General features: G+C 48.2%; 1 protein-coding gene across 4 annotated transcripts in view; it reads right to left on the bottom strand.

Annotated features, from left to right (window-relative positions):
• GIT1 (GIT ArfGAP 1) overlaps positions 1-9,584 on the bottom strand; it is a 48,511-nt gene extending 38,927 nt beyond the window's left edge. Inside the window, exon 1 of one of the 4 annotated variants that reach the window (XM_088657913.1) lies at positions 9,407-9,584. In XM_088657913.1, the coding sequence (XP_088514039.1) occupies positions 9,407-9,458 (52 nt within the window). In that variant the 5' untranslated portion in view covers positions 9,459-9,584. The remainder of the gene's footprint in view (positions 1-9,406) is intronic. The other 3 variants (XM_035139350.3, XM_088657914.1, XM_035139354.3) reach the window with 3 other exon arrangements.
• Between the last annotated feature and the right edge of the window lie 6,531 nt (positions 9,585-16,115).

The following is a 16,115-nucleotide window of genomic DNA, read 5'->3' as shown; positions in this document are numbered from 1 at the left end:
AATCAACTGTGAGCAGCCTGCTGCTGCCTATTCCTGCCGCACCTGGAGTTGGTTCCCAAAGAACTGTCAGGTTGAGAGGGACCCAAGCGGTCATCTTGCCCGACCCCCCTGAAATGCTAGGATGAGTTGCTGGTGAGGAATGGCTTGGGGAAGCAGGCTGTGCTTCAGTGGGAGAGCACCTGCTCTGCCTTTAGAAGATCGCAGGTCTGATCCCGGGCATTCACCAGAAGAGCCCACTGGATCAGGCAAAAGAGGGCCCACCTAGCCCAGCCTCCTGTTCTCACAGGGGCCAAACAGATGCCACAATGGCAAACCAGCAAGCAGGATCCAAGCACAAGAGCAACTTCCCCCTCCTGAGTTTTCCAGGAACTGGCATTCAGACGCATGGCTGCCTCCAACTATGGAGGCAGGTTATGACCCTCCTGGCTAGCAGCCAGCGATAGCCCTCTCCTCTTCCTCCTCCTCCTCCTCCTCCTCCTCCTCCTCCTCCTCCTCCAATTTGCCCAGTCCTCTTAAAGCCATCCAGGTTGGTTGCCATCATTGCTTCCTGTGGGAGGGAGTTCCACAGTTCAACTCTTTCTTGGTCTGCCCTGAATCTTCCAGCCTTCAGCTTCGCTGGGTGTCCACCAGTTCTAGCATTATGAGTGGGAATGAAAAGCTTTTCTCTCCCGCCTCTCTCCTTGCCTTGCATAATTTGATTAACTCCTCTCTTGCCACTTCTTAGTTTTCCTGTAAATGAAAAAGACCCAACTTTCCTCCCTGGGGAGTCACTCCACCCCCTGGATCATTTGGGTCGCCCTTTCCTGCACCTTTTCCAACTCTGCCATGCCCGTCCCCGAGGCCGGGAAAGATCCCTTGCCTCAAACCCGGAAGCCATTGCTGCCAGTCAGTGCAGGCAGTAGCAAGCAAGATAGCCCAATGGCCTGCACAAGTCCCTATTTATACCAACCCTTCAGTCAGAACCGTGAAGACTAGAACCTGGTTTTATTTTTAGAGGATAAGCTGTAGCTCAGCCCCAGAGCTCCTGCGTGGCATGTAGAAGTTCCCGGCTTCAGCCCCTGCCATCCCCAGACAGGGCTGCGAACGCCCTCTGCCTGAAATGCTGGAGAGCCGCTGCCGGCCAGTGTGGACAACACTGAGGTACATAGATGGGCAACTGCTAAGGAGCTCCTAAGACCCACAAAGGGGAGGAACTTAAAACAGAGCCAACCCCGCCCCGCCCCCAGCTAGGAAATGAGGCCTGGAAAAGTGGGCGGGCCGCAGGACTCCTGGGTCCCTTTCCCCACCACCAAACTGTGATTTCATGGGGTTGTGTAGAAGAGAAGGCAAGATAGGTGTCGACAGACTTGGGGGGGGGAGGCAGTCCCAGCCCCTAACTTGAAAACAAGCCTGACACCACAGCCCAACTCAAGGCAGGATATGCCCAGGGCTTGCAGATGGAGAGCCCCTCCCGACATTTCCTTCCTCTCCTGGCCTGGGGGGAAGTTTATGGCTGACCTGCGAAGTTTGGATTGCGGAGAATGGAAAGAACGGACAGCAGTCTCCAGCCCCGGCTGACAAAACAAGGCAGGATCTGGTTCAGTGGTTCCCAATTTATTTGAGGGGACACCCCCCCCATTCCATAAACACATCGGCAGTGCCCCCTACCCCACGAAAAAGCATTATTTGCATGGCCCACGAAGGAAGATCATAACACAATGAAACAATTAATCGCACATTTGTTCAAAGTTAAAACTTTGTGGTTGATTAATTCAACAAAATTGGTGAGCTCGAGCCAGGGAAACCAACTTTTGAAAGTCTGATTAGCATTGGCATTGGTGCCCCCCCTGCCTCTCAGTTCCCCCCCCAGGGCAGGCATCCCCAAACTGCGGCCCTCCAGATGTTTTGGCCTACAACTCCCATGATCCCTAGCTAACAGGACCAGTAGTCGGGGAAGATGGGAATTGTAGTCCAAAAAATCTGGAGGGCCGAAGTTTGGGCATGCCTGCCCTAGGGAATCCCACCCCCAAGTAGTGGTACCATCCGCTCTGGGATCCTGGAGTCTGCAGCACATAGGGCATGTGTGTAAGCAGAAGCATCATTCTTAATAATAATAATAATAATAATAATAATTTATGAATTTAGTTTACGCCCCCTTCCTTCCAAAGGAGCCCAGGGCAGCATCCAATTCACCTATCAACTTTGCCATCTGTCAGCCAGACTCAGCCTCATAGGATACCGAAAAATGCCATGCTAAATCAGATGACCGCCAAACCCAGTGTTGTGTTTCAGACAGTGGACAGCCAAGGACAAGATGCCTGCAGGGTCTTGCGGCTAAACATTAGGGAGAACTCTCTGATAGTAAGAGCTGCTTTCAACTCCACAATTCTGTGCTCACCCAATATACCCAGAGGCTCACCAAGTACGGTATATCAGGTGATAAGACTCTATACGGCCATAGAGACTAACAGGCCTCAGTAGGTAATGATATCCGATCTTTTTTAAAGTCATCTAACCCAGGGACTTCTCACCATCTACCTTGTGGCAGCAAGTTCCATAGGCAAACTCACTGTTCCATTATATCCACTGCCAACACATTAGGATTCTTTTATTCAACTGTACAGCTGCATAGAAATTGTTTTATCGCTTTTTGTTGACCCGACTTTGTAATCATGTGCACTTTATTCTTATTTTATCACACACTGCTTCGGTAGGTTTTGGACCAATGGTTGTCCTTCTAGGTCGGTACTGTCTACACCAGGCACCCCCAAACTTCGGCCCTCCAGATGTTTTGGACTACAATTCCCACCATCCCTGACCACTGGTCCTCTTAGCTAGGGATCATGGGAGCTGTAGGCCAAAACATCTGGAGGGCCGCAGTGTGGGGATGCCTGGTCTACACTGACTGGCAGCAGCTCTCTGGGGTTTCAGGCAGGATTTTCATGCCCCTCCTTCTCAATTCGGGGTCCCCAGCGCCAACCAGAAGCACTGGCGAGGATCTCTCCAGCCATTCCTCCCAGCCTCCCATTCCCAAGTCTTGAAGGATGTGGGGGGGGCCTCATCCAGCACAGATGGCAGTGAAGAGAGAGTTGACTTGGCAGATGTCTGCATTCTGTGCCTCCGGGAGCCTTTGGCACCGAGGAACAGCTTGTCATGCGTCAGGAGAGCCTTCCCTGCCAGCGGCATCCCTCTTCCTCCTGCCGCCAAGGAAACCGAGGCTGGAGGTGGGAAGGGGAGCTAGATCTCCAATCCTTGGTGCCCCCCCCCGGCTGCATCGGAAAGGAGCCTCCCCCCCCACCCCGGGTTCAGAGCAATATCGCCCCACAAAATCCAAGACAAGGAACTGGGGTGCTCCGGTGACCACTAGGAATCACTGACTCTCAGGCACACGGGAACAAGACGGATAAACACCCCATAAGCTGGGGCAGGGGAGTTGCGGCCCTCTAGATATTGCTGGAATACAACTCCCATCATCCCCGACTCCCAGCTACTAGGTCTGATGGGATTTGGAGTCCCACAGGTTTTACCCACCCTTGGGACAAGCCTCGCAAAACCACGGAAGAATGTATTTTTAAAGCGTCCCCCAAGTTTGTGATCATTCTAAACAAAAGGAAAGGACAAAGGGGAGAAATAGGAAAGAACGAACAGCGGAAGGCCCAATATCAGGTCTAGCCCATCTACATTGGGAATCTCCAGCAGAGTCACACCCAGCAATCAGAGGCCACATCTGCACTTTGGAACTCCCTGCCTCTTGATATCAGACAGGCTCCTTCACTGTATTTTTTTCAGTGCCTGCGAAAGACATTTTTTGTTTTGACAAGTCAGTCCAGATATCTAGAATACTGGTATTTTATTTCAATTTATTGTTCATTGCTGGTTTAATTATTTTTTAATGGTTCTTACTCATAATTATATTTTGCTTTATACTTTTCATAACCACATTGAGGTTTGGGGTTTTTTTAATAACCAAGTGGTATATAGATTTTGAGAAATAATAAATAAAATTGAAGCTTTCCGGACGCTAGGGCCACCCCAGCATCTGCAACCTTAAGTTTAATTCATGGGTAGGCAAACTAAGGCCCAAGGAATCAGTGTGTTTTTACATGAGTAGAATATGTCCTTTTATTTAAAATGCATCTCTGGGTTATTTGTGGGGCATAGGAATTCATTCATATATTTTTTTCCAAATATAGTCCGGCCCCCCACAAGGTCTGAGGGACAGTGGACCGGCCCCCTGCTGAAAAAGTTTGCTGACCCCTGGTTTAATTTCTTATTTCCTCCCCACCACCACCAGAGAAACTACCGTAATAGCGGAGGCTGCTGAAGAGATTTTTAGGCTGCGGTGTTGTTAGGGGGAGGGTTTTAATGGGGTGGGGTGTTTTTGCTGTTGGTTTTTGTGTATCTGTATTTCAGATCTTGTGATTTATGTGGAAACCGTTCCGTTTGGTTGAGTATTTCTCGATGTTTTGTTTATTGTTCATGACTACGCTTGCGATGTTGCAGTTATGTATAGTTATAGCTGCCTTGCGCATGGCTTGAAATGTGGAAAGAAGGTGTAATACAAATAAAATTAGGCATGTATGTAAAGTCCCATAGCATGTTGCAACATTTGCAAGAGCTCAGTATTTTAGGGTGGCAGTACCTGCACTTTGGAACTCCCTGCCAATTGACACCAAGCAGCCTCCGAAGCTATAAACCCATTTCGGCTCCTGCTAAAAAACAGTTTTGTTTGGCAAGCCTAGCCAGATGCTTAGATAGCTGGTGTGAGTTTTGCTCTGTTGTTCTTTTAACTTTTCCAAAGTCATAGAATCACAAGAGTTGGAAGAGACCACAAGGGCCATCCAGTCCAACCCCCTGCCAAGCAGGAAACACCATCAAATCATTCTTGACATATGCCTGTCAAGCCTCTGATTAAAGACCTCCAAAGAAGGAAACTCCACCACACTCCTTGGTAGCAAATTCCACTGCCGAACAGCTCTTACTAAAGTCTAAAATAAGTCTAAAATTATTGTGGTTAATTCACTCCCTTGATCGTTTTACTGTGTTACCGGTATCTTCACTGTTAACTGCTTTGAGGGTTGTTGCTGCTTTTACAATCAAACAGTGCATATATTGTACGGAATAAATAAAATAAAACACAATATTAAAAACAACTTATTTAGATTATTCTTTGCAGAGCGGGGAGATGTGGATGGAGGGTGTGTCTTACCCACATATAAGGATGATAGCAAGGCAGAGCAAGGAGCAAAATTCTGCATTTACCCTCTGCAGGAAACAGACCCCCCCCTCTAATGTTTTTCTCTATTGTTCACTTCCTCAACAGGCCATTCTGCAAGATAAGGACTTCTGACCCAAGCCAGGGAATCCTCCAGGCCAACACAGAAACCTCCCTGCACTAGCACCATTGCCCTGCCTAGGTTAGTATCGTTTGCACTGACTGGCAGCAGTAGTTCTCTCCAGAGTTTTCAGGGGGGACGGGACACATACCCAGCCCAATCTAGTAAGTGCCACAAAGGACTGGAGCCACAGTCTTTTCCCCACAAAGCAAGCGGAAGGAAGATCACAAGCAGGGCACTCCGAGGTAGGCTGCTCCTGTATAGGGAGGCTCAAATTTGGCTCCTGCTCCGATCTAGCCCTTTCTTCCCCCACAACCAAAGGACTCGTAAGCAGTTGAGGACCTTGCTCCCCCTTCCCATTTTTAAGGAACGATTCACACAGTCATCCCCTTGACCCAGAATCGGTATTTGTGCTGAAATGCTGTAAATACAGAACATTTCCTATCACATTGCAAGTGCAGTGGGGTTGTTAAAAAAAAGGAAAGAAAGACCTGAGCTCTCACATTCAACTGCCGGTAATCATAGGAGGCTGCCTTATACAGACAGAGTCAAACTATTAGGGTATCTAACTCAGTACTGCCTACACTGGCTGGCAACAGCAGCTTTCCAGGGTTTCAGGCCCTACCAGGAGATGCCAGGCATTGAAGCTGTGACATTCTGCATGCCAAGCAGGTGCTCTACTTCTGAGCTATGATTCTTCGCTTTAAAACAACCCCCTAAGATACCAGTCCTCATGCTCATAAATTAAGGGGTGGCTTAAATGTTTATTTCTCTCTTCTTTTTTACCCCACATTTCCCTCCAATCATCTCAAGGTGACAGCTCTTCCTCATTCTAATCCCCACAACAGCCCTGCAAGGCGGGTCAGCCTGGGAGGCAGTGACTGGCTCAAGGTCACACCCAGCGAGTTTCACAGCCGAGGGGGATTTGAACCCTCGTCTCTCGCAGGTCCTACTCTGACCACTGCACGACATTGGTTCTCGAAATAAGAATGTATCAAGCTGCCTCCTTCAGAGCCAGATCACTGGTGTATCTAACTCAGTATTGTCCACACTGACTGGCAGCAGATATTCCAGGATATTAGGCAAGGGACACCCCCAGCCCTACCTGGAGATGCCAGCAGTTCAACCCAAGAACTCCAGGTGCTCTACCACTGGGCTATGGTCCATGGACAGCTCAAGAGAGTGAGCCAAGTTAGAATGAAAGGGCATGATGGGGCACAGAGATTGGTTTCGAGTACAGTCGTATCTTGGTTTTCGAACAGCTTAGTTCTCAAACATTTTGGCTCCTGAATGCCGCAAACCCGGAAGTGAGTGTTCTGGTTTTCGAACGATTTTTGGAAGCCGAACCTCTGACAGGGCTTCTGCGGCTTTCAATTGGCTGCATGAGATTCCTGCAGCCAATCAGAATCCAAGCTTTGATTTCCGAATGTTTTGGAAGTCGGACGGACTTCCGGAATGGGTTCTGTTCGACTTCCAAGGTACGACTGTACTAGGACTGAGCTGAGGGTCCTTCCATATCTCCCCAAAAATCTGTTCCAAGTTACATCAAGTTTTCTTCATTTCAGGAGCCTAATGGCGGGGATGGGAAGAAAAGTCATTTAATGTAGCAGGAGTAAGAAATCCTTGTAGATCTGCTGCAAACCACCCAGAGATCTCCCAGTAGATACCAATCTCCCAGTATCAATAGTCAGAGTCATTAACCAGCTGGGGCCAAAAGCTATAGTTCCATGGTAGAGCCTCTGTCCTGAACACAGCACACCCCAGGTTTCATCTCTGCTGTTTCCAGGTATGGCTGGGAATATCTTCCGCCTGAAACTCTGGAAAGCAGCTGCCAGTCAGAGTAAACAGCCCTGAGCCGGGTGGACAATGGACTCTGCAGATGGATTCTTCTGTTCCAATTGAAAGCAGCCTTTAATTCAGAACCATGAGGACCGGAATCTTGTCTTCTGTTTTAAAGGAAGAGCTGTAGCTTCCTGGTAGAGCACCTGTCTTGCATGCAGAAGGTCCCAAATTGAATCCCCAGCATTCCCAGGTAGCCCAGAGAAAGACACCCCCCCTTGCTGCTGCCAGTCAATAATGCACTAGGTGGCCCAATGCTTGATTCAGTATAAGGCAGCTTGCAATCTAGGAGGAAGTATCCCAGCTCCATGGGACAGGGTGTCCCTGGTTCAAACACATAATCAAACAATGTTATTTGGCAGGTTTGTTACATTCTGAAACAATTTAGCCATATTTGATTGCCGCCGTAATGATGCAATGATCTGCATTTATTTTCCTTCTGTGCTAAGCTGCTTTCAGTAGACTTCTACAGAAAAGTTGTGTTATCAAATCTAGATATTTGCCATACCACCGTCCACAGCAGCATCTTGCCTGAAACCCTGGAGAGCTGCTGCCAGTCAGTGTAGACACAACTGAGCTACACGGAGTCACATTCTGACCCAATAGAAGTTCCTCTGTTCCTAAATTATAGGGGCCTAGTTTTGCTCCGTGAAGCAACCAGCCAACCCTGGAACCCCCCCCCCCCCAACCACAAAAGAGAAGATCACACCTGTGCCCAGGTGAGGATAAATCTCAACACACGCAGACACACACCTGGCGAGGGATCTCCCCACCCCATGAAACTTTTAACTCCTGAGAAACTACAAATAGCAACCAAGACCTTGGATCTCCTATTAATTAGCCAAAGGGGGGGGGGGGGAGAGGGAGAGAAAGAGCTGCGATTTCCTGCCGGAGAAAAAGGTTCTACAATTCAGGCCTCCGGATTTTATATAACAAGCAAACACCCCGTTTCAGATCCACAGGGAAGTGGTGGATGGTTGTTGTTTTTTTGGAATGGGTTGGAAGAGGGAGAACTCTGCCCCAATGATCTTACAATCTCCTACACACACACACACACACACTGACCCCAAGGAATGCCAGGCCGCTTTAGGAAGGCCTTGGTTGGGCAGCTGAAAGATGGGGGTCACATGTGTACACATGTCTCTCCGAGGGTACAGGGGGATGTCAGGGGGCGCACCCAGACAGTTGGGTTCTGCTTGCAGGATGGGAGCGCTGCTGGGCTCTGTTCCAGGTCACTAGAAGTGTGATAGATAAGGGGTGTGTGAAGGCCTAGGCATGGTGGGGGGGGGTCTCCTTCCTCAGTGCTGGTTGGGAGGGGCCGCAAAAGATGCCTGGGGGAGGAGGAAAAAGAAAGAGGGTCTGGGTGGGGCAGGAGGCTCCAAGGCAGTCAGACCATTGGCTCATCGATCCCTGTACTCCCCACACTGACTGGCAGCAGTTCCCCAGGACACCAGAGAGGTGGGGTGTCTCTCGACTGGCCCTAACCAGAGAGGCCAACCGGAAGCGAACTTGGTGCCTTCTGCATGTGGAGCAGGTGTCCTCCTTGCCCCTGAGCCATCGCTCAGAGAAGCGGCATGAGCAGAATAAGAATGCAAATATCCCTGTCCGTGAATGATAAAGGGGGGTGGGGGAGGACCAGGACGCCTGGGTCCTATTCCTGGTGCCTCTACGGTAAGGAGGGTGTGCACCAGGGCCCTATATTCCTAGTCTCCCTATGATGGGGAGGTGGGTCCTCCTATTCCTGCTCTTTCTATGGGAAAGAGAATGGCCGGCTCATATTGCCAGTGCCTCAACAGGGGTGGGGGCACTAGGACGCCTGGGTCCTATTCCTAGTGTTTACGGGGGAGGGGGGCGCCAGGACACCTGGGTCCAGGTATTTCCACCGGGGTGCGGGCACCAGGGCGCCTGGGTCCTCTTCCTAGCGCGCGTAGCAGGGGTGGGGTGCGGTGCGCCAGGACGCCTGGGTCCTCTTCCCGGGGGCCGATCGGGGCGCCCGCGGTGGGGGCGACGCCAGCCAGGCAGCCCAAGAAGGGCTCGCCTTTCTCTTCCCGGAGAGGCTCCGCGCGGGTCTCGCCGCAGCAGCGGGAGCAGCAGGCCCGGCCTCGGCGCTCGCTCGCTGGCTCGCCCTACCTGGCGGCCGGCGGCGTCGGAGCGGGCGCCGGAGCTGGTGCTGCTGCAGGCCCGGCCCGGCCCCGCCTTCCTTCCTTCCTCCCTTCCTTCCCCGCCCGCCTTCCCGGCGCCGCCGGGCTCACCTGGGGCGCTGCAGTCGGCGCACACCTCCGCGCGGGGCACCTTGCGCGACATCCTGAGCGGGCGCCGCGCGCCGCGACCACCCCGCCGGCGCCGCCCCGCTCGGGCTCCCTCGGCCGCCGGGCTCCGCGGCTCAGCGCGGCCGTCGGCGGCGGTGGCAGCGCCAGCAGCAGCAGCAGCAGCGCCAGCAGCAGCCGCCTCCTGCGCCTCCGCCTCCTGCAGGAAGAAGCCAGGCGGGCGGGCGGGCGGGCGGGCGGGCGCGCAAGGCCGGCCCTCCGGAGGCGGAGCGAGGCGCGCGGCGGGAGGGCGCAGCGAGGCGCGACCTCGCCGGGAACGAGGAGGAGGAGGAGGAGGAAGCAGGACGCCTGGGTCCCCGGGAGCAGCCGCGCCGGGCGGGACGGACGCCTGGGTCCCTTCGAGACCCTCGGAAAGAGGGAGGGAGGGATCCTGGCTTCTGGAGCTCAGGGCACCTGGGTCCTTTCCTCCGCGGGGAGAGTGGACGCGGGCAGCAGAAACGCATTGACTTTGCAGGGCAGGAGCCTCGCGTCGGGCTCTTTGCACATGCTCAGGAGCACTCTGAGAAGAGGGTTCCATTTTAGTCGGGGTTGTTGCTCTGTATTTTATTCGATTATTATTATTATTTAAATATATGTATCATTATTGTGTACTGTTTCAATTCTGCTCGAGGGTTTTTTTTTTTTTGCTTTCTAATGATTCTCTTCTGTTTTAGCTGTTTGGGTTTTTGTGTAAGCTGCCTTCAGTCCCGGGCTGGGGGAAATGTGGGATAACAACATCAACAATATTTGTCTCTTTCTACAAAGAAAAGGGGGGTTGTATCAAATTAAGTGATGCTTTCCGCAGACCCATGGAAAGAAATGGAGCAGATTGAGTTGTGCCTATTCGCTTTAATGGGTCTGCTCTGAGTAGGGGTGACGTTGTTGTTGTTTAGTCGTGTCCGACTCTTCGTGACCCCATGGACCATAGCACGCCAGGCACTCCTTTCTTCCACTGACATTGGGCACAGCCAAATCATGTAAACAAGAAGATGAAATAATAAGCAGGTGGACTTGAATGGGAGATTAAAAAGAACAGCCCACGAAACATTTCCTAAAAGCGTTCATCCAACAATGGAGTTAACACCCCACAATAGGGATAAGGCCCACAATAGAGGCTAAAACTGCAGTATTAGCTGCGGTTCCTGCATTGGAAACCAAAATATGATCCTTTGGATTCCTTCCAACTCTATGATTCTGTTATTTTCATCATAATTATTATCGTTATCATCACCGATTTATTCATTGCCTTCTAAATATTCATCTCGGTACCATTTGCATGATCCCAGAAACCTAACCACCCATTGCCCCATTGTAAGGAAGTGTGCTTTGAACAGCAGCCAAAGCCTGCCCTCGTGGATTTGACCAGAGGAACATCAGGAGACAGCCTGGCTAGCTGGATCAGGCCCAAGGATCAGGCCCATCTAGCCCAGCATCCTCTCTTACGGCCAACCAGATGCAACTGGTATTCAGATGAATTTACGGTCTCCAACAGAGGAGGGAGGACAGAATCACGGGAACTAGTCACCATTGGCAGCCTCCTCCTCCTTGAATTTGTCTAAACCTCTCTTAAAGCCATCCAAGTCGGGGGCCATCGCTGCTTCTTGTGGGAGGGAGTTCCACCGTTTAGAGCACCCTGCTTCCAACCAGCAAGGCACGGAGGCCGCCGCTGTCTCCTTTGCCCCTTGCATACTCAGAGGCTCACTGCTATTGGACATGCAGGCTCCATTATAGATGTCGTTGAGAGGCCTGTTCTCTATGGACCAGCTGCCAATAAAACGGCAGAACAGGCCCTCCAGATGTTTTGGGACTACAACTCCCATCATCCCTAGCTAACAGGACCAGTGGTCAGGGATGATGGGAATTGTAGTCCCAAAACATACGGAGGGCTGAGTTTGAGGATGCCTGGTGTAGAACCTGCAGTTTCCCAGATCTACAGGTGCTGCCTGGACCCAATTATTTTTTGTTTTTATGTTTTTAACAAAAGAAAGGCCTAGAATTCCATCTCTTGTCACCACTGCCCGGGTCAGTTCTTCAGACTCCTTTGCCAGCTCAGCCACAAATATCTGTCCTACATTTTTTGTGGTGAAGACAGCCACAAAGTATTCATTCATCCTGCCTCTAATCTTCCTTTAACAGTTGTCCAACTACCTCCCTTTCCATTTTCCTGCCTCTGTTTAAATATATATTATTGGGCCTGGCATTTTGAAACAATATCTTCTCATTTTTCAAAAATATTTTATTTGCTTTCTCACTAACTTACATTATTATTTTCCCTTAATTTTGCTTTCCTTTTCTTCTGCTTGCTCAGGAAAGTTTTCTAAAGGGCACCTTCTTGCTTCTTATAGTTTCCTTGACACTGCTCATTAACCATGCTGGCATCCTCGTGGAGTGGGTGGGGCCTTTTCCACCCTGATCTCCTGAGAACATCTCTCTATGCCCAAACATTTTGTTGGCCCCTAAAGCCTGATTTTTCATTTTTCATTCTTTACCATTAGCACTCCTGTTGTAGTTACAGGTAGGTAGCCGTATTGGTCTGCTGTAGTCGAAACAAAACAAAATAATTCTTTCCAGTAGCACCTTAGAGACCAACTAAGTTTGTTATTGGTATGAGCTTTCGTGTGCGGACTTCCGGTCGAGGCGCGCTGGCGGAGAGACACGCTTGGAAAGAGCTCCGTGATCGTAGAAATCCAAGCGGCCAAGAGCTAAGCGAGAGGGGGGGGCAGCGTCAATCCCCCCCCCAGCTTCAGCGATAGCACGGGGCTATCGTGAAACAGGAAAAAGCGGCGAGAGAGGCAGAACTCCGCTCCCCGGCACTGAAATACGGTGGAAGGGGGGGAGGAGAGGAGCCAAGCGCAAACTTACTAGCGGCTCTTTGGCAAGACGCTCCCTTTTGAACTCCCGTTCAGCAAGCGCCGAGGCACTCCGACCTAAGATTATAAGAAAACCGCCAACGACGATCGAAGGTGAGGCGTGAAGGTGGGAGGAGAGGAGAGGAGAGAAAGAGTGAGGCGGTAAGAGAGAAGGAAGGTCGGAGGGTTGCCGTGCTCCCACTGGGGAAGAAACTTGTAAAGGCGCGACTTTGCACGGACATTTAAGATTCTTAATTGGGGGAAGCATTCACCAAGTTGCTACCAAGTTGTGATAATTTTAACGGAAAGCCTGAAGCAAGCCCACGCCGGCACAATTTAGTGGAGGCGGCAGGCGAGCGGGAGGCGAAAGAGACGAGATAAAGAGGAGGAAGTTGATTGAAAGTAAGACTGATTGGTGTGTGGAGGAAGGGAGGAATCCCTATTTTACTTCACGAACTTTGGAACGGAGCTAGGAGGGCAGAGAATATTAAAAGATGGAGGACGGATTTTAGCAGACTCATGCAGTCTTTGGACTTCCCCCTTCTTTAAGGAAGTGAGTAGTGTAATGATGGACAATTGAGTGACGAAGTGCCCACCTCTATAGTAAAGAAGGAACTGAGGAGTGAGGATTAGTGGCAGAGAGCGACATCTGGAGGCGGGGAGGAATATTTACCCCCCAATGAAACTGAGAGTCTTTAAACTTGTATTTTAAAAGGCAAGCAGTTGGAGAAAAGAAATTAAAGACAAGAAGGGGAGTTCACTCTTTGCATTGAGAGAGGAATTAATGTGATAACAGCTTAACAGTGGGGAACTCCCAGTGAGAGAGAAACGGGACATCTATGAAATAGTAATCCTTAAGTCTGACAATATGAATAAAAATAAAACGCAAGCAACATCGGCATCAGCAAATCAAGCCAGGAGACAATCATCATCTCCAGATAATGACGCCCTATTAGACATCAAAGAACTCATTACGGAGATGAATAAATCTCTGAGTGACAAACTAGATGCCGTTGAGTCCAAAATAGAGACTGTAGAGTCTAAAATAGAACAAAACTCCAAAATGATTGCGGATATGTCTGGACAAATAACAGAACTAAGCACCAAAAACAAAGAGCTGGATAAAGCAATAAAAGAGACAAACCAGAAAGTGAATAAACAGGAGGAGGCTATTTAAAAAGTGGTGCAAGAGACAAAAGAACTGAGAAGACTTCATAATAAAGAGGAGGATGACAGAAGAGATTGGAGGAAAAGATGTGAAGAACTAGAGGACCAGCTGGCATTAATTGAAATGAGGCAGAAGGCCCTGATTCTCCGAGTGAGAGGTGTCCCAGAGGCCCAAAATGAACAGATTGAAGAAAGATTGGTGAAGGAATTGGCGGCGTGGCTAAAGGTAAAGGAAGAGGACTTATGGATGGACGTGGATAAAATCTATAGAGTAAAGATGGACAAAAAGAAGAAGATGATAGGAGATTGCATGCTCCACCTGAATTCATCTTTATTGAAGGATAAGATCTTACAAAGGAAGAAGAAAGAGGAGCTTGTAATTGACGGGAGAGTGATAGCCATCTACAAAGAAATACCGAAAAGGTTTAGATTGAAAAGACAAAAATATAAAAGCTTGACAGATGTCCTGAGGAGAAGAGGAATTTGGTACACCTGGGAGTACCCAGAAGGTGTGACTTTTTTTATAAGGAAAGAAGGAAGACGATAAAATCAGCTGATGAAGCGGAGAAATTCAGCAGAAGACTCAAGAATGAGATAGGAGGGGAGGAGGGCGACATTGAAGAAGGTCAAGTAGAAGAATAAAAGGGGGAGGGGGAAAGAATTGGCTGCATGTATTTTTCTTTGATTTGATTGGATTAATTGTTCTTTTTCTTTTTTTTCTTTTTTTCTTGATAAACGATTAAGGGGGGGTTTCGGGCTTTGAAGCTGTCAGAATAATATACAAGATCTGACATAAGTCTCCGTATAATCCATCTATTTTCCATTATAGGTGCAGGGTAAAGCGTGAGCTTTATCGGTTGGTTTGAGTTATTAAAGTGAAATTATAAAGTGATGAATCTTAAGGTGGTCTCGTGGAATGTGAATGGCCTGAATAATAAACTGAAGAGGAATAAGGTAGAACACATCCTGAAGAAAGGTGCCTGGGATGTGATCTGCCTCCAAGAAACACATGTAGCAAATAGACATAAGAGAGTTTTAGAAAACAAAAGGTTGGGCGAGGTATACACATCGTTGGATGAGGGAAAGAAGAGGGGTGTAGCCACCTATGTAAAGAAAAACATCAAGACAGAAAAGATCCTCCAGGACGGAGAAGGAAGAATGGTGGGTACAAGGCTACACTTACCAGGAGGTAATGTGACAGTAATTAACATCTATGCACCCAATGGAGGTAAATCTGGTTTTTTTAGAAAGTTGAGAGATCAGATGAGTAAGGTAATAGAAGGGGAGGAAATCATCTTAACGGGAGATTTTAATGGGGTCTGGAATGCAGAAATGGATAGAACTAATAAAGAGAGAAAGAGTAGTGGAGAACTACCAAAAGAGTTTAGAGATTTAATAGAGGAATACGAACTAAAAGATGGTTGGAGAATAAGAAACCCCAAGGAAAAGAAGTTCTCTCATTACTCAGATCTCCATAAGTCGGCAGCCAGACTAGATATGGCGTGGCTATCCGCAAATCTGATGTTAAAAGTGACAAATAGCGAAATTTTACCAAAATCAATAAGTGACCATAACCCGATAATGGTAAATTTGAAAGAGAAAGAAGGTAGGAAAGGTAGGTGGCGAATGGATGAAGGGATGTTAAATGATGAGGGGTTCGTCGCAAAGGTGAAAAAGTTATTGATGGAATTCTTTCAAGTGAATATGAGAGAGGGCTCGAACATAACAACAGTCTGGGAGGCGAGTAAAGCTTTCGTGAGAGGCATTTATATTCAACAAAAAAGTAGAATTAATAGAGAGAGGAGGGAAAGAATTAAAAAAATAGAAAAGGAAATAGAAGAGAAGGAGAAGGAATTGGGAAAAAATCCAAAAGATTTAAAAATAGCAAATCAGATTAAAATTTTACAAAATAGTCTGTCAATGGTGATAGGGAATGAAATTGAAAAAAAGATAAAATGGGCAAAACAAAGACAGTTTGAATTGGGAGGGAAAGCCGGACGTTTGTTAGCATGGCAATTGAGGAAAAAACAGGAAAGTAGCCTAATTACAAGTATCAGGGAGGGGGAGAAAATTTGGACAAAAAGGGAGGATATTCAGAAGTGTTTTCTAAATTATTATAAACATCTATATAAAGAGGAGAATATAAGTGAGGAGAAACTGAATAAGTATTTTAGGAAATTGAATTTGACCAAAATAAAAGATGAAGAGAGAAGAGAATTAAATACCCCAATATTAAAAGAGGAAATATTAGAGGCAATAAATAAATTAAAACAAGGAAAGTCGCCCGGGACAGACGGTTTAGTAAATCAACATTATAAAATTTTTAAAGATGAAATATTAGAAATATATCAAAAATTGGCTAATGAGATTTTGGAAAGGGGAGTTTTTCCCAACTCCTGGCAAGAAGCTTTCATTGTTTTGATCCCAAAGGAAAATAATAAAAAGGAGGAGGTGGGAAATTTTAGACCTATATCCCTTTTAAATTCGGATTACAAAATTTTTGCGCTGATCCTTGCAAATAGATTAAAGAAAGTATTAAATAGGATATTGGGCAAAGATCAGCAAGGATTTTTGCCCAAGCGTAAGATGCATAATAATATGAGAATTCTCCTAGATGCGATCGAGTTCCTCGACTGGCA

Source organism: Zootoca vivipara, chromosome 14 (genome assembly GCF_965207765.1).
Source record: "Zootoca vivipara chromosome 14, rZooViv2.hap1.1, whole genome shotgun sequence".
Lineage (NCBI taxonomy): Eukaryota > Metazoa > Chordata > Lepidosauria > Squamata > Lacertidae > Zootoca > Zootoca vivipara.
This window is presented reverse-complemented; position numbering and strand designations above follow the sequence as displayed.